At 40.1% G+C, this 19,098-nt stretch overlaps 1 protein-coding gene across 2 annotated transcripts in view; it reads left to right on the top strand.

Moving 5' to 3' along the window:
* The window catches only part of unkl (unk like zinc finger), a 133,077-nt gene that overhangs the window by 83,215 nt on the left and 30,764 nt on the right, over positions 1-19,098 (top strand). For both annotated transcript variants that reach the window (XM_080206609.1, XM_080206608.1), the window contains exons 4-7: positions 4,802-4,935; positions 8,874-9,009; positions 12,950-13,067; positions 15,812-15,896. In XM_080206609.1, the coding sequence (XP_080062735.1) occupies positions 4,802-4,935; positions 8,874-9,009; positions 12,950-13,067; positions 15,812-15,896 (473 nt within the window). The remainder of the gene's footprint in view (positions 1-4,801; positions 4,936-8,873; positions 9,010-12,949; positions 13,068-15,811; positions 15,897-19,098) is intronic.

Genomic DNA, 19,098 nt, shown 5'->3' with positions numbered 1-19,098 from the left:
GTCCTCCTTTCATCCTTCCTGAAGAGCTTCTGCCACAGCTGTAGCTGCAGACCATTCTGTGGAGAGAGTCTCCCCATTTCCTGCCTAAATATTACAGTAGCTGTGAACGCGAATACTTTTCGTAATCTTGCATATCTTCTGAGCATGCCTCCATTTTCAGGGGCCTTTACCTTTTCCTGCCTTCTGCATTAGTGTCCAGCTCTCTGTGAGGGATTGCCAGCAGGACATTGCCATGGATTTCCCATTGGGCCAGCTGAGTGCCTGTTCCACCCACTGTGCTTAAATGGATGGTGCTGCTGAAAGCAGCCATTTAATTAGCCACCCCGGTAAGATAATGCAGTTGAGCAGCCAGGCATCATCTTGAGATCAAGACCGTCTTTTTGTCTCAAAATCTTCAGAGACCCAAAAGATCATATCCCTGATGGAAAATGCTTGATGCTTCGTTCTACTCTGACATTTGTAACGTGGGCTCAATTGAATTTTTATATTTATCAACCTCAGATTATCTTGTTTATATTCTCCCTTTGTACAGTCCCTCACCTCTGATGCGTAGTATCTAAAGCCTATGGCATTGTTTCCTGGTGTCTTGCATTTCCAGGTTGCCACAGTGACTAATTGATGGGCATGTTTTCTGTTATTTTTAATTAAACAGCTCCAGAGCACATAGGCAAATTCTCCATCTGAAAAGCAAGTACTTGCATTTATCAAGTGCATTTCACATCTTCGGAACATTTCACTTCATGGGCAATTAGTTCAGTTTTGAAGTGTAGTTCCTGTTGATGTTTCTTCAAAGGCAGAAGCCAATTTTGTATACAGCCTCTGGGGCTGATATGAAGTCACAATTATCATTATAATTAATGCCTTGAAGGTAAAAAGCACTAATCTGTGCCTGTCTTTGCAGTGATAAGGAATTTCAGGTTCTTAGATAAGTCAAAGATCTGCAAAAAAAAAATATGTTTGCTTAAGATAATTGGGGTTGGGAGTCCAAACTCCCTCGTATCTAGGCTTTCATTCTCCTTGAACAATTGGATTTTGTTCTGCAGAATTGCAGGTACAAACTCATCCTCTTTTTAAAATGTACTTCTTTCCTGTAATCATGCTTAAAAGGGAGTTAAATACTGTGTATGATTTTTCTGAAACCACACTGATCTCTATAGGAAGCTGAGAGCATGTCTAAATCGTATTCAGACAGTTATCTTAGATGGATCTTGCTTTTGTATATGTCTGTAGGCAAATGCTTGGTAAAGCATAACACAGATATCATTACGTTTGAATCTCTAGAAGATAATTGACTAGCAATTTATAAATCTGATTGCAGCCTGAATGTGAACTAATTGTGGTATGGTTGCATAATTACCATTCAGAGCAAATTATGACATTTTTGATTGTGCTGTCCAAAATTCAAGAAATACCCTGGAATAAGTCACCTAACCAGTCATATTTTTGAATATCCGTATTAAATATATCAAATGAAGATATTTTAAATGTTGCCTCAGTCCATTTTGATTAAAAAGAATTTGTTTTTCATATATAAACTTGGTAATTTCACCATTGGTAGATTAGGAATGCACAGAGCATTCAGCAATAAGGTCTTGTCTTTAGCTATGAAGTTATCAATTGTGGAAGATGATGAGTTGTAGAAACATATACACCAGCATGATCCTTTTTCCAGTTCTAATATTTCCCCTCCTCCCAAATGCTGTGGGTAAATGCTGCCTTTGTACTCCCTCAACCATGCAGCAAAGAAAGGTGTAACCTTCAGTGCTGGTTCCAAGCTGTTAGTTGATCTCACCCAGGCTTTAAAGCTCAGGCGTTACAGTTGGTTTCAGTATTTTTGAGCTGGGGGAAGAAGAATCGTCTGCTGTTCCTGTGCATCTGTATTAGCAATGCCAACTCTGGTTGAATGTATTCCAACTTTTAAATTATTCCTTTTTTTTGTCAGGAATGTGGGAGAAATCCAGCTAAGTGCAACTGTTTGCATCATAAATTAGACCAATTTTTAATCTGTTTGGTTCAAGTTTTGAATATCTGCAATGATCTGTGCATTCTGGCAAAGGAAGGTCATTATTATGGTTGTTAAGGGATGCAGTCATCTGTGATATTTGTTCCACATACTTGTCAGGTAACTTACGTTGCAGGAGTAAGCATTTATTTTTGTATTGGTGGACTACTGAAGGTTTTATGAAGTCCAATTGGATAGAATCTTAGCACTTAATGAAAAGGACTATTCAGTTCGAAGAATGGCCTAGATTTTCATCCTTGAGGCAGGCAGTGGAACTTGGGAAAATTCCTGGCTTGGTTTGCCCACCTCATGAGAGTGCACGCAAGGACAGGATTCTGTTGTGGTGGCCGGAGGGGGTGCTGCAGGCTGCAGTTGTGCCGATCAACCCGGTAGTTCGGAGGCTGGTACAAAGGTGCTGCTGGATGCCAAGTGAGCTGTTAGCAAACCTGTCTCAGTTCTGTGGGAGTTCATCCCTGTTCAAATAAAAACAGATCCTTGCTCAACCCTCATGACCCTTGTCCCCTCCATGATCTCTAATGCACAAGTTTCCTCCCAAACAACTCATATGGTCTTCATGCCAAGCAATGGCACTTCCAGGCTCACCCACTATACATTGTACAGAATCAATAAACCCTATATTGTCAATGTGGTGCGTAAAAACTTTGAAAAAAAAATTGATAATTTTCCACTTCCTTAAAAAAAGGCTACCTTTACTACAGGCCAATGAAAATGTCAATCATCCAGAGCCTTTAAAGCATCAATAACTGAAATGGCAAACACTTGAAACGTCTATCTTTTGTAAATATTGTGAAACCAACAAAATAGATCTGAGAGCCAATGCGGTTTGTTAAAGTTTTTTTTCTGGGACTCAGATGTTTCAACAGGCTAATGAATGTCTGGGTTCTCAGTCAAGCCTCATTATGTATTCTTGGCTACAAATCCATGCATCCATTTGAGTAGTATATGGGATAAAGAGGTTTCAACTGCTTTTGGTTTCAGGTGTTGAAACTTTAAAAGGACTGAATAATTAATACGTCAGGATGTAGTAAAAAGGAGATTTTTTTTAAGAAAATGGAAAACTGTCCATGTTAATGTAGGATTCATTAGTTCTGTAAATGTATACTTAGCTGATTAGCAGAGTGCAGCCCTGCGATCTGAACCAGCCTGCATGGCTAAAAGATACACCGATAAATTGGAAACTGCGGGAATGGGGTCAAGAATCCCAGAGTTGAATCCTGACTGCCGTTTTATAGAGGGCTCCTGAGTCATCCTGGATTAGCGAAAATCCAGATCAAAGGAACTTGGTGTATTTTTTAAAGAAGCAATTTAACTCTTCAGTGAAGAACTGCTGCTTGCATGACACAAGGACGCTTGTCATCCACCTCACATTTCTCCTGTGCTCCACTGCATGACTGTAGCTGTCTGCTCACTGGTGGATCTCGCCAGAATTGGTGTGCAGCAGTCCTTTTATTTTTCCCTTTTTGCTGCCTCAGGAGGAGTGAGAGTTTGAGGGGAAGGGTGGAAAGGAATATTAATAAGTATTAGCAACTGGCTAATTACTGACTAAAACTGTATGTTAAGAATTTGAAAGATTTAACTGTGCTGTAGTTTATTTCTTCTTTGCGCTTGGTTTCCCAAGAGTCCAGCTTAGCACCCTTAAAATTAAGACTTTAGCATGTAGGTAGATAGTTGCAGCATCAATCCCCTCCTGCTTGAGGCTAGTTGTTTGATACGTTACTTTGGACTGAGTCCTTGACCAAAGGTTAAACAAGTACTACGGGAGCAGATGGAGTGATCTTGACCTACTGAAAAACAGCCACTGAATTTTGAGTAAAACAGTGATGTGGCAGAAAATGGGTTGATATCTGCAGTTACGTGGTTAGTAAATGTCTGTTAATTGTTTCTCCAGGTACTGTTGATGCCTATTTCATTTTGTTAGAGACTGAATTAGGGAAGTATTAGTCAAAATGCAGGATGACCAGTGAGATATTATCTTTGGGCACTTTCCTGCAGCTTTTCATAGAATCCCTTCAGCACAGATGGAGGCCATTTCGTCTATTGAGGATACACTGACTCTCCAACCGAGCATCCCACCCAGGCCCTTTCCTGTAACCCTATGTACTTCCGTGCTAATGCCCCTAACCCGCACATCTTTGGACATGAGGGGCAATTTAACATGGGCAATCCACCTAACCTGTACACCGTTGGAGTGTCGCAGGAAACCCATGCAGTCACTGGGAGAGTATGCAAACTCCACACAGACAGTCACCCAATGATGAAATTGAACCCAAGTCCCTGGCACTGTGAGGCAGCAGTGCTAACTGCTGTGCCATCATGCCACCATATGGTGTCCAGCAGCAAACCCGTTTTCTTGGTTGTAAAATGGTGTGTGGATGTTAAAAGAAAAATAAATGGCATAATAGAGTTAAGCAAGAAGAGTTAGAAAGTTAACTTATAATTTGATTTAATTTTTTAACGGACATATTTTGGAAATGGGAGAATCATTCTTTGCTTCTAGTTGGAAATCTATTTGCTGGAACAGTCATCCATTTAAGTGTCAGACAAAGATTCCTGCTTTGGAATTTTATGTATTTTGAAGAAGGTTCCAGTGTTCATTGAGATGCCAGAATTACATTTATATTGATCACACTTTGTGTCTGCCACTCTTTTGCCCATTGAAATGAAGAAAAAATCCACATAGATTAAGTATGTCCCAAATGAGATCAATCCAGTGTCTATGTTGGAGCAGCTTCTAACAATCCTATGGCCCACAGTTTAAAGAACTGTTTTATTTTCTAGAGAACTCCAAGCACAGGAAGCATTGCAGAATGGTCAGCTCGGGGCAGGAGAGGGACTTCCTGATCTACAGCCAGGCGTGCTGGCTAGTCAAGCTATGATAGAGAAAACACTGTCTGAAGATCCAAGATGGCAGGGTAAGGAAAATGAATGATCCACCCAATTGGAAGCATTTATAAAATGTCTTTTTAAACTTTTTTTCTTCACTACATGCCATATTATTTTTACTTGTTAATTCAGTAGCTTTGTTTATTCATCTGTTCAGTTCCTTGTACAATAACAACATAAAACTTTTATTGTATAGCTCCCATCACATCAAAACATCTGAAAAGTACTTTACATAATAATGGTAATGGCAAGGTCACTGGATGAGTACTCTGGAGACCTTGATTTATAATCCAGAGAATGTGAGTTTAAATCCCATTGTGATGCTTTGAGAATTTGAATTAAGTTTTTGAATCCAGCATAAAAATCTGACACCAATAAAAGGGACCATGAAACTGCCTGATTAGCGAATCAATGCTTTTATAATAATGTCCTTTATAGGAAAGAACTCTGCTTCCCTTACCCAGTGTGGCTTATTTGTGACTTCAAATCCCACACCAGGAAATGGCTCTTAACTTTCTGAAGTGGCTGTGCAAACCACTTGCCCTGCGATGATCATGCAACAATGAGAAATGAGCAAAAAAAATGCCAGCCTTGCCAATGATACCCACAGCATGAGAATGGAAAAAGTCTTATTGCAGCGAGATCCTGCTTACTTTAATTTGACATCACTGATTTGAGTAGAAAAATTACTTAAAACAGAGATTGTTAAAAACTGTTACTTGGAGCCATACTTGAAGACAGTGAAATTAATAATTTGGCCAAAGTAATTAAATTTGAATCTTCACTTAAAACTATTGTAAGAGTTAATTCCATCTTGATTTAATGAGCCTGGAATGAATTCGTGCAGAATTGGTCATCATGCCAGCTTTATGATCTCTTCTGAGAAACTTCAAGGTGTTGGATGGATCCACCTAGGATGACTTGAAAATTGAGTTTTTCTGATGGCTCAAAGCTAAGCAGAACTTATTTGAGATGAAAGGTTTTGGGGTTTAATTCTAGTTCTCTGCCGAGATGCCTAATCTCTGCTGGGACTATGGATAGTGGAGCTGAGGCCAATCTTAACTTCTACACCTTTCCTTACTGGGAATACTGGCATTTGTGAATGTTAAACTGGGAAAGAATGAGGCTCATTTCTGAGAATGAACAATTTTTGTTTGCAAACTGAAGCACGCTGGCGCATAGTGTCCACTTTTGGGAGATAGAAGAGGCAGTGCAATGATGTAGCAAGGATTTTGTCACATCCAGGAGAGAAGAGAAAATTGGTGAGGGAAAGAAAAGCAATGGTTTTCAAATGAAAAATAGGTCACTTATTTGGGTTTTTTTTCTCTCCACAAATGCTGCCAGATCTGATGATTTGCAATTGCTTTTAATTCAGGTTTCCAACATCTGCAATATTTTGCTTTTGTATATCACTTCATTTGAGATTTGATGTCATGGTTAGAGTATTTATTTAGGATGAAATATTACAGTGTTGCTCTTTTCAAAGATTGTTGAGACTGGAGATGTGAAGTTGTTTTTTGGCTGTCTCTTTGTGTACTCAATGGTGCATTCAGTAAACACTGCCATCTGCTGGATAGCTCAGTTCAGCAAGAATGCTGACATGACTAAACAGCGAAGTTCCAAAGCCAGTTGGGAAAATACAGCTTGGACCAGTGTTCTTGTTTCCCATTGTTTACTGGTGTCCTATTTTAAGGTATGTAATACGAGTTTGGATCAGTATTTTTTTTTCTTCCCCATTTTCTTTCTGGGTATGAAACAAACTTGGTATCTTTATAATGTTATTAAGAATTGCTACAGGTCAGTTGATCCAAGTGGTGCAATATTGATTTATGCTCATCACTGAGTTACCCTTCATAACCTTTCTGAAGGATCAGTTGATATAGAACAAAAAGTACCATCTTTCATTCCCAGCCTCTGATGGATTCACTGATCTTGGCACTGCCAAATGAGATGTGGAGGTGTGGAGGAGAAATTCCCTCAGGTTCTCTATCACGATTGTTGCACCATATATTCGTCTCAGCTTTAAAGTGTGTGAGCGTATGGATCATAGTGTAGGCAGCAGTAGCACCTTCAGGAGAATGAACAGATGAAAGTTCTGAGTGAATTCAGCAACCCCAACAATATGTTTGTTGTGGACAGGTGAGTCTCCCTGAGATGCTGTCATGAGCCTTCTTTCGCAATGTTGAAGGATTATGAAGCAGATTGCTACCCTCATAGAGATTGAAATATGGATGTTGTAAGCCTGATGCAGAGGGGGTTTATCACGTGACAAGGACAAGGGACAATTTCTAGTTTCAAATTAGCAAATGGGAAGTAATATATAACCTTCACTAATCAGCACAAAATAAATACACATTCAGTTGAAATGATTAACCTGGGATTTAAGCATATCCCTATGGTGCTTCAGTGGTGGTTGGAGGTTTGATTTTAAAGTAAATAAGTATTTGAGTTTATTATTGGGTATTGATATATGTTACTATTAATTAATCAAGATCCACTTAATTCCTCACTAAAACAAAACGTTAGGCACATTTGTGTTTGCTGAGATGCGATCTTGGGACTCTGGCTGTTACCCCAGTGTCAGAATCATAATTGGGGGTTTAGACTTTGGAGCGAGAATGTAAGTCCTAATATAGCACATAATATAAAGGGGCACTGTCATCTAACAACTTTGTTTATTCAATTTGTATAACACAATGTGGAAAGGCATTGCTTCAGTGGAATTAATTAGTCCCATGTGTGTTTCATGTAGACTGCTTTCAGACTGATGTTTCTTCTATGGCTTGCTTTCTCCAGTTCTCATCTTTTTCATAATGGCAATTTGCAATTTTATACCAACTTTATGGGAGTATGATGTCCTAAGGCACTTTACAGAAGAATTAATCAGCAAAACCAAACTTAACCACAAGAGATAGGTAAAGCTTCATCAAAGAGGGAGATTTTAAGCAGATTTTTAAAAGGAGGAGAGAAGCAGAGTACAGGGAAAGAATTAGAATTTAGGGTCAAGACAGTGGAAGATATAACCGCCAACAGTGGAATGATTTGGAATTAGGGATGTACAAGATGTCAAAATTTGAGGAGTGAAGTGACCTTAAAACATTACATTCGAGATCTGGAAGGTCGAGGCTCTGGAAGGAATTTGAAATCGAGAGAATTTTAAAATCGAGAATTGGAGAATGACGCTTTCGCTTCCTCTTGAATTGTTTATAACTTAGCGGAGCTTTCTATTAAGGACCTCACTTGCCCACATATTTGGTTAACCATTTTATTAAGCACAGTTAAATGATTATGCATTATCATTTTCACATGAAATATTTATTGATTCTGTTTTGTTCCTTGTGCTGCAAGTTATACAGAATGAAAATTAAAACTATTGGTTATGGCTCTGTGTGTTGGTCAGATCATGCAGAATTCATAACCATGATCGTTGCTGGTTAGGAAAGTCTCTAACCGCACTTCCTCTTCCAAACATGTATGTAGGTCATACAAACCCTGACATTTAAACTGCAAGAGTTAACATTTAAAATCATGCAAGCAGGTTGCCCGATTTAATGGGATTTTTCCATGCAACTTAAAACGTTTATAAATTGGCTGAAACTGCTCCTTATGCTTGTATTTTCCTGAAGTTGTAATTCTCAAAATAGCCAATGAAAGGGGTCACAATCTTTGCTCTGAAGTTAACATTTCAGGGGTCCACTTTTATGTTGATAGTCAATTCCAGATGGAAGTGCTTAAGAGAGAGTAAGGCCTTTCATGTATTGGAATGAATGTGCTAATATGAGGTAGTGGTGAATCTGTGTATGTAGTGAGTGAATTTCAACATGTGTAAGGGTTGGGTGGGAGAGAAGTCTGTGTTGGGAGCATTGGCTTTCAGTGTGATTATCTGAAAATTCAATTTTCCTAAGTGCAGAAAACACTGCAGATATTTTGGATTTTTTAGCCTTGACAAAATCTATTTGTCTTGCAGAAACAAACTTTGTGCTAGCAAATTACAAGACTGAACAATGTAATAAACCACCTAGACTCTGTCGACAAGGCTATGCCTGCCCTCATTATCATAACAGCCGGGACAGAAGAAGGAACCCTAGGAAATTTAAATACAGGTAAATAATCTATTCCATTCTTGCAGGGTTGTTTCCTTTCATGTAGCATGGACATTAACCTCTCTCTACCACCTGCCACGATGTGCACGGTTTATCTATTTTTTAAGATATTTGAAGTTGTGTTCAGAATTGTGGTTATGCATGAAAATAAAGTACAACTGCATGTACTCTGCAGCTGGTCAAAGAGCTTGATAAGAAGACAACAGTAGATTAGGAAAATCCTTTACTGCCTATCCTCACATTCCACATTTAATTATTCAATGACAATTGGACAACCACTGCAAAATCACTTCCTGGGCTTAAACTTTAGTGGAAAGGTTCCTGGTTGATACTTGCATAAAGTAGTGATTATAAGGGTATAAAATAAGATGAGGCCAGTCTCTTTATTGTTGAGAAAGGTTCATAACTAAATTTATTATGTGATGTATTTGGAGGTCAGATTATGAAGAAAGTTTCTGAAACAGTACATTAAAAATGTCTTGGGTGGTGTAGACAATGCAACACTTGGCTGTGTAACAAAGGGAACATTGATTTTCTTAAAGAATCCTGGAAGGTTACAGAATTCAAGGAGGACATATCATGTTTCTGCTGACACTGGGCAATCTCATTTCCCTGTTCTCTCAACATAGCACTTCATTTACCTGCACTTGAAATAGTTGGGCATTAATTTTCTATTAGAAGATATGTTGGTTTTTGCTTTAGCCAGTCTGTAATGAAGCATTCCATGCACCTAACATTTTTGCTAAGCTCCTGAGGATGCATAAATGAACCTCACCCATCATTGACAAGGCTGTAGTTCCTTGAAGTCTGTAATCCCATGCGAGTTACAGCTCACTTCATTAGTGTTTCTTCGTAATATAGTAAACCTCTACTGCAATAAAATTCATTGCTCAACAATAACAGCGTTTATTTAATGTTCCATATGAGGAAGAGAATGAATACTGAAGGAAAGATTAGGTAGGGTAATTGTCCTGTTTCAAAATTGTTTAGATCATTTGTCCAAGCATTTGAAAGCAAGAGTCACGGACAGGAAAGTTCAAGGTCAGCTATTCCACCCTAGGCTAATTGATGCCCTTAAGTGACTATTCGAGATGGCCAGTGCTGGTTTAGGCACACTGTCTCCAACAGAGGGCCTTGCTGGCAACCCAACCCCCCCATTGAGAATAGTGGAATGGCTGTGGCAGGCTTCCCACTGGTCTTGTAGCTGATGGATGGGCCACTGCTGTGACCATTAAATTCAGCCCCCACAGTGCAAATTTTTGATTTGATTTAATTTATTATTGTCACATGTATCAACATACAGTGAAAAGTATTGTTTCTTGTGTGCTATACAGATATAACATACTTTTCACAGAGAAGGAAAGGAAAGAGTGCAAAATGTAGTGTTACAATCATAGCTAGGGTGTAGAGAAAGATCAACTTAATGCAATTTAAGTCCATTCAAAAGTCTGATGGAGCAGGGAAGAAATTGTTCTTGAGTCAGTTGGTAGGTGACCTCAGACTTCTGTACCTTTTTCCCGAAGGAAGAAGGTGGAGGAGAGAATGTCCGGGGTACGTGGGATCCTTAATTATGCAGGCTGCTTTGCCGTGGCAGTGGGCAGTGTGGACAGAGTCAATGGATGGGAGGCTGGTTTGCAGAATGGATTGGGCCACATTCATGATCTTTTGTAGTTCCTTAAGGTCTTGGGCAAAGCAGGAGCCATACCAAGCTGTGACACAACCAGAAAGAATTCTTTCTATGGTGCATGTGTAAAAGTTGGTGAGAGTCGTAGCTGACTTGCCAAATTTCCTTCTGGCTGTCTGTATGTGTAAAACTGACAAATATTTGACTGGTCACAAGGGGATGCTGTTCTTTCACTCTTGGGGCATGCTATCATACAAGTAGGTCCAGGGTAATGAATCAACTCCTAAAGCAAGGTGTTATTACCATATGAGTGACTACTGAACCTGGGAAGGCATTTTTGGTGAACTAAAGTTTGTAGCAGTGACCAACAACTTCACTAAAGAGAGGTGTTTTTAAAAGGACTTTAAAGTGAGACAGCTGCTAGAAATGGAGCAAACTAAGGAGGAATGATGCACAAAAGTCAGGAACTGTGTTTGATAGGGGATGGAGATAAAAGGTAGGGTTGGGGTGAGCCTCATGTTTTGGGATGGGTGGCACCCTAAGTTAAGTCTCTAATGACATTCCTGGCCTGCTGTGGGTGGCATGAGACCTTTTTCACCCCCTCACCACAACAAAGTGGTGGAGCTGTTCCTTCTAATTTACAATCACAGTTACATTTGTATTGGATTAAACTACTGCTTAATGTACAATAACTCATGATTTAGTGCTTAATTAAGTATTGCTGTGCATGGAAAATGTTTATAAGTCTCTTGTAATATGACAGCTCAGGCCAAAGAGCAATTGATATGTCACAGTATTTTGTATGATATCTTGGTTGTGTGCTACTGCTTTTTAAATCTTTCATGGATCTTAAGCTGGCATTTATTGCCCATCATAATTGCCTTTGGGAAGTTAGTCGTGAGTCTCCTTCTTGAACTGCTGCAGTCCATGCATTGTAACCACTCCCTGTCCAAAAGGGAGTTCCAGGATTTTCACCCGGCAGCAGTGAAGGAACGACAACATAATTCCAAGTTAGAATGGTGTATGACTTGGAGGGGATCTTCGTGTTCCCATGCATCTGCTATCCTTGTTCTATGAGGTGGTAGAGGTTGCAAGTTTGGAAGGTGCTGTCTAAGGAGCTTTAGTGAGTTGCTGCAGTGCATCTTATAGATGTACACTATGTTGCTTCCATGCACCAGTGGTGGATGGGGTGTCATTCAAGTAGGCTGCTTTGTACTGGATGGTGTTGAGCTTTGTAATTTTTGATGGAGCTGCATTCATCCAGGCAAGTAGAAAATATTTCATTACTCAGTTGAATTAGGCTTGTAGGTAATGGGCAGGCTGCAGGAAGTTAGGAAGTGAGTTACTTGCCATAGAATTCCCAGCCTCTGCCCTGCTCGTACTACATATGGACTTGGACTGCTTCAGTGCCTGAAGAGTCACTAAGCCAATCATGAAACATTCCCACTGACCTTATGATGGAGGGAAGGTCATTGATGAAATAGCTGAAGGCAGTTGGGTCTAGTTCATTAGTTTGAGGAACTCCTGCAGTAATGTCCTGGAGATGAGATGATTGACCTCCAGCCATCACAACCGTCTTCCTTCGTGATAGATGTAACACCGGCCAACAGAGAGTCCCCCTGATTCCCATTGACTTCAATTTTGTTACAGCTATTTGATGCCATGCCCAGTCAAATGTTGCCTTGATGTCCAGGGCAGTCACTGTAACCTCACTCTTGAGTTGAGCTCTTTTGTCCATGTTTGGACAGAGGCTGGAATGCGGTCAGGAGCTGGATGAACCTGGCAGAACCCAAACTGAGTGTCACCTGAGCAGGTTGATAGCACAACTGATGACCCTCCCATCACCTTGCTGATGATTGAGAGTAAATTTGGGGTGGTAATTGGCCAAATTGGTTATGGCATACCTGGGCAATTTTCCACATCGTCACATAAGTGCTAATGTTGCAGCTGTACTGGAACAAGTTGGCTAGGGATGCAGCTACTGTTGGAGCCTGTGCTTTCCATTGTTTCTTGCTATCGTATGAAGTGAATCGAATTTGGCATTTATGACGGTGGGGACCTCAAGAGAAGGCTGAAATGGATCATCACTCAGCACATCAGGTTGAAGATGGTAAGCTGTAAAGAAATGTGATGGGTAATGGTGTGTGAATTAATTCTCCTTCAGTAAAGTACTTCGTGCATGAGGTGTTATTAGTTTTGTCAATCCTTCATCAAATGAGGGATATATGTACAGATTGCAACGTCTGAAACCTCTCTTTAGGATGATTAAATTACTCTACGCTACAGAATAATTTCCCCTTGTGTTTCATTCTGTAGATCAACGCCTTGTCCTAATGTCAAACATGGAGATGAATGGGGAGAGCCCACAAAATGTGAGAGTGGAGATAATTGTCAGTACTGTCATTCTCGAACTGAGCAGCAGTTCCATCCAGAGGTAAGGCTGTATAATATTTAGGTTTATGAGAAGCCAGAGTCATCGGATTAAGGCTGTTACATAATGGCTTGAACCCTAAGATAACTTGGCTGTGCAAAATCCTGGTGAAGTTACTTAGTCACTGCAGGAACAGTTCTTCATATATAACCATATTTATTCATGCTTTGCCTGAAGGCAGGTTCTTGGCTTGTGTCTGCCAGTGCTTCATCTTGAACTGTTTACTTGGCAATGATGGTTTGCCATTACCTTCCACTTCCAGAGGTAGGTGTCAAATCTACCTCAACTGGAACTGGAATCGAACTTGCACTTGTTAGTGTTATTCTGGACCACATGATAGACATCTAGCCAGTTGTGTTAACCAGTCCCCAAATAGAACCATATTTGGAAAATTATTCCGCTAATTGACTTCATTGGAACACCTCTTTCAGATGGTACGTGGGACCTGTAATTGTATATTTATTGTATGCAGATAGACATTTGCTGAGGATTCACTTGTGCTCCTGTAGACAGGAACAGACTGAAACTCAAGTTGTTGGGTTATGAGATGCATGTTCTGTAATGCATACCTCAGTAATGAAAAACTTAGAAAATTATATTAAGATTGGCTCTGATTCTATCATTTACTGCCAGGCTTTCTGCAGTAGAATGATTTCTGTCTGCCTCTTGAAGTGAATGTAAAAGATTCCACAGCATGCTGTACTGGGCTGGGGAGCCCAGCATATCACAGCATACTCTACTGAGAGCTGGGGAGCCCAGCATGAGAGCTGGGGAATTCTTCTGCTTTGGTTCTTCTTCTTCAACCAAAGAACAGATCACTGGTCATTATCTCATTGCTGTTTGTAGGACTTTGTTTTATATGGAAATGACAGCCAATTTGAAACAGCAATGGTGACTGCATGTCAAAAATAATTTGTTGGCTGTATAGTGCTTTTGGATGCCCTGAAAATAAGAAAATAGCATCATAAATGCACATTCTCCTTCCTTCCATCAGATGTAAGCTTGATCCTCAATTCCAACAGAAATCACAAAATAAGATACGAGCTGGCTTCCAGTCACTCAATTAGCTGCACTTGAGCTAATTGTTGAGTCCACTAGTTCTTGGGCTAAAGGAAATAAAGACTAAGGATTATGTTTGTGATTTTCCTTTTTGGTGTGCCAACTAATTTCTCGGTGCAAGGGAAGATTCAGGGATTTCCCTCCATGCTGTTGAAAAAATGCCTCATGAGGACATCTCACTATAGACACACATTGAGGTTGCAAAGTCATTACATGTAGGATTGCAAATTGATTGTTGCTGCTGTGATCCAAATTCTGACAGGATTTGAGGGTCCACTGTCTCAAACAAGGATCAATATTGCCAATTTTTCTTCTGCTCCCCACCTTGATACAGAATGAATGCTACGTCGCAAAGTGATTCTTGATGGACATGGGTATTTCTGTGAATAAGGGTGTGAAGTATTAAACTTCATTTTTTGTTTTGTTTTTATTCCAATTCAATCAAATCAAGTCCAATTCAGAGTCTCAACAAGTTGAGACATGCCTGATCCAAGCTGACAAGACAGGGCTGTCACCTCCTGTCCAGGGCTTGATCTACATGATCCAAGCTGATTGGAGTAGGCATAGTTCCTCCTCCAACACTTGATCTCATTTGTTTTTTGCCAAAAGGTCGAGATGCTGCTTTTAAAAATTGCTTCAAATGAAAATGTAACCTAATGACTTCAACCAAGCACAGCAGGTCGATGCCAAAAGGCTGAGAAGCAATAAAATTTTTAATTGAATTCAAGTTCCACTGTCTGCCGTGGCAGGATTCGAACCCAGGTTTCCAGAGCATTAGCTGAGTTTCTGGATTAATAGTCTAACAATAATACCACTAGTATGTGAACATCTAGAGATACAATTTAAACAAACTGAAGGACAATCAAAAGCCTTTGAAGTATCGACGGACTTTTGCTATATGTTGTAAATTTGTAACCTATCCTTTTTTTTTGTTGTGTGCAGAAGTTGGATACAATTGAGAAAGATGGTTTGGCATTCTGTTCTTTCAACATTGGCTAGATTTGTTTACAAACAGAATGTTCTGTGACTACATTTAGTCAGAAAATTGTCTGACTTGGGTACGCATAATGTTGAATTGAAAAACTTATTGGAAAGTTAACTGAACCCTCCCCTACCCTGCTAAGATGTGGAAGAGGGTTAACATACTACAAATCAGATTACCCCCATTTATACACCAGTTGCCTTTATATACAACTGGTATAGAAGTTGTATATAACTTATATACTAGTTTTTACATATGCTTTTAGAAATGCATATTTAATATAAATTTGTTTTCAGATAACTTTAATGTAGAAAAACATTCCAATCCTTCAGATGGAGTGGGAATGATGCACAAATGCATTCACAGGGCTTGGGGCTGGGAAACGTTACAGTGATAATGGGGAGTGAGGCCATGAAGATAATTAAACACAAGGATGAGAATTTTAAATTTGAGGTGTGGGAAGACCCGAGGCTAATGTAAGTCAGCAAGAGCAGGAATGATTGAGCAGGCTTTGAAATCGGATAGAATATTGGTAATGGAGTTTTTGATCAGTTAAACTTCGTAAGGTGTAGAGGATGAGAGGCCAGACAGGAGAGGTTTGGACTAGTTGAGTCTAAAAAGGTAACAGAGCAATTAATGAGAGTTTCAGCATATAGATTAGGTAAAGATTGTCTTTCTTTGCATTAATCTCTTTCTCTCTTTCTAGATCTACAAGTCTACAAAATGTAATGATATGCGGCAGACGGGATACTGCCCACGTGGGCCTTTTTGTGCATTTGCACATGTTGAACGTAAGTTATCATTCTGAGTTTCACACGTTGAGAGATGTTCCATTTTCTGAGGTTATTTGGCTTTGCCATGTGTTTGTTGTTGACCTCGTGGGTGCAGAGTTAATATGTTGAAACACAACTGCTATTGATCAAAAATGTCAAGAATGCATTGGGAAGCACTTTTATCATTGTCTGCAAATACATTAAAATTTGCAGTCTTGCTTCATCTTTTTCTTCTGTACGGCAAAGTTTGGGCATTGGCAGGGAAAGATATCCAAAAACTTCTATTCCATGTTCTTTAAATATTGCATTCACTTGAGGTGCTTGTTTTAATATGTTGTGAAACCAACAGAAGTATAATTTTTTTAAAATCAAGTTGAAGGACTGTGGAGAAGAGATAACTGAGCTGCTCATGGCAATCTTTCAGTCTCACTTAGATATACAAATTTGTGGGGAAGTGGGTGTTGGAGGATAACCAATATGACACTTCTGCAGCAAGAACGATTAAATGGAGTAGAAGTAGATGTATTTGTCCAATGTCAGTTGTTGGCAAAATCTTCAAATCCATAATTTGAGATCAATTTAGATAAAGTTCAGAAATGCAGGGTGAAACCAGGACAGCCAGCATGGATGGTTAAAATGTAAGTTTTATTTCACCTGTTTATGTTTTCTTAAAATAGATGAAGGAGATACAGTAAAAACATTGTATAACAGTTTTCAGAAGGAATTCAACCCCTGGCTTCTCCACAGCAAACCATTGTTTTGAACATCTATCCACTGACCCCTGTAGCTTTATTTCTAATAATGAGTTCATGGAACTTAAGGACTTTGTTGCTGAAATCAAAACAATCCGATCAGCTTATTCTGCTACATCCCTCTCTTTTACTAGCCCACCTCTACTGTTGCCCCTTTCTCTAGTTTCTCCTCTATCTCACTGCATTCTCTTCTGAACTTATCTTTTCCATAAGACCCACCTCCTATTCTCTCAACACCATTCCCACTAAACTGTCGATCACCCAACATCCCCTCCTGATCCCCATATTAGTTGTTCACAGTTCTGTTCCTTCAGGTGTTGTCCCTCTCTCCTCTAAATCTGTATTCACCATCTGAATTAAATAAACCAATCCTAGATCCCAAGTAATGTCCCATCTCTAACCCCCCTTTCTTGTCAAAATCCACAAATGTATTGTCACCTGTCAAATCCAGGCCTATCTTTCCCAAACCTCCACTTTTGAATCAAGTTTCTGTTCCTGCCTCTGTACTGAGAAAGGTCTTGCCAAAGCCACAAATTACATCCTATGTAATGTGACAAAGGTAAGCTTTCCCTCTTCATCCCTTTTGACATTTTGGCAGCATTTGAGATGGTTGACAATATCACCCTCCTCTCCCTCTCGACTTGGTCCTGCAGGGTTGGACTGCTCTCAACTGATTCCATTTTTATCTCTCTAATCTTAGGCAGAGAATTACTTGCAGTGGCTTCTCTTCCTGCTCTGACACCATTATTTCTGGTTCCCCCAAGGATATATTTTTCATCCAAATGCTGGCCTTGGTCAAGCAATATCTTGATTTTAAAATTATTCTCTTTGTTTTCAAATCCATCCACAGCCTAGCCCCTCCATATATCTTTATTCTCCACCAGCCTAAAATCATCTGAGTTATCTGTGCTCCTCTAACTCTGGATCTTGAGCACCCCTGATTTTAATCACTCCACTTTTGGTGGTCACGCCTTCAGTTGCCTTGGCCCTAAGCACTGAAATATCTTCCCTACATCCACATGAATTGTGCCCTAGGTTGCTGTGGGAGGCAAGGAGGAAATTGCAGGGGCTCTGACCCAAATTTTCATTTCTCTCTGGCCATGGGGGAGCTGCCAGATGACTGGAGAACAGCTAATGTGGTTCTGTTACTTAAGAAGGGTTGTTGGGAGAAGCCAGGGAACTACAGACCAGTAAGTCTCACATCAGTGGTAGCAAAACTATTAGAGAAACTTCTGAAGGACAGCATTGATCCCCAGTTGGAGATGCAAAGTTTGATCAAGGTTAGTTAACGTAGTTAGGAGGTCATGTCCATTGAATTTTTTGAGGAGGTGACTGTGTGTATAGACAAGGATAATGCAGTCGATATAGTTTAATGGATTTCAGCAAAGCCTTTGACAAGATCCCATATAGGAGACTTGTAAAGAAAGTAAATTCACATGGGATACAGGGCAATTTGATAAAGTGGATTCAAAATTGACTCAGTTGTAGGAGACAGAGGATGATGACAGAAGGCTGCTTTAGTGGCTGGAAACAGTAAGAAGTCTCAGAACACCAGGTTAAAGTCCAACACCTCTAGCTTTTGAGGCTTTACCCCTTTGTCAGGTGAGTTGGGGGTTCTGATCACAAACAGGGCATATAAAGGCACACACACTCAGTTTACAGAATATTGATTAGAATGTGAGCCTTTACAGCTAATCAAGTCTTAAAGGTGCAGACAATGAGAGTGGAGATAGCATTAAGCGTAGGTTAAAGAAATGTGTGTTGTCTCCAGACAGGACAGTAAATGAGATGTTGCAAGCCCAAGCAAGTCATGGGGGTTACAAATAGCGTGACATGAACCCAAGATCCCGGTTGAGGCCATCCTCATGCGTGCAGAGCTTGGCTATCAGTTTCTGTTCAGCAACTCTACGCTGTCGTGTGTTGTGAAGGCCGCCTTGGAGAATGTTTACCCAAAGGTCAGAGGCTGAATGCTCGTGACCGCTGAAGTGTTCGCCAACAGAAAGAGAACAGCCTTGCCTGGTGATTGTCGAGCGGTGTTCATTCATCCGTTGTTGTAGCGTCTGCATGGTCTCCCCAATGTACCATGCCTCCTTTTCCTGCAGCGTATCAGGTAGACAACGTTGGCCGAGTTGCAAAAGTATGTACCGTGTACCTGGTGGACGGTGTTCTCCCGTGAGATGATGACATCCGTGTCGATGATCCAGCATGTCTTGCAAAGGTTGCTGTGGCAGGGTTGTGTGGTGTCATGGTCACTGTTACCATTAACAGTGACCACGACTACCATTAGTGACTGGAAGCCAGTGCCCAGTGGCACACCACAGCAATCTGTTGAGCCTGCTATCATTCATCATTTATACAAATGATATTATTGACTCTGTGGGGGATAGGATTAAGAAGTTTGTGGATGATACAAAGATTGGCCAGGTGGTTAATAGTGAGACAGAGTGTCTTGGGCTACAAGAAGATAT

Source organism: Carcharhinus amblyrhynchos, chromosome 18 (assembly GCF_965287045.1).
Source record: "Carcharhinus amblyrhynchos chromosome 18, sCarAmb.v2.hapA, whole genome shotgun sequence".
Classification (NCBI taxonomy): Eukaryota; Metazoa; Chordata; class Chondrichthyes; order Carcharhiniformes; family Carcharhinidae; genus Carcharhinus; species Carcharhinus amblyrhynchos.
Note: the sequence above shows the minus strand (reverse complement) of the source record. Positions and strands in the feature narration are given on the sequence as shown.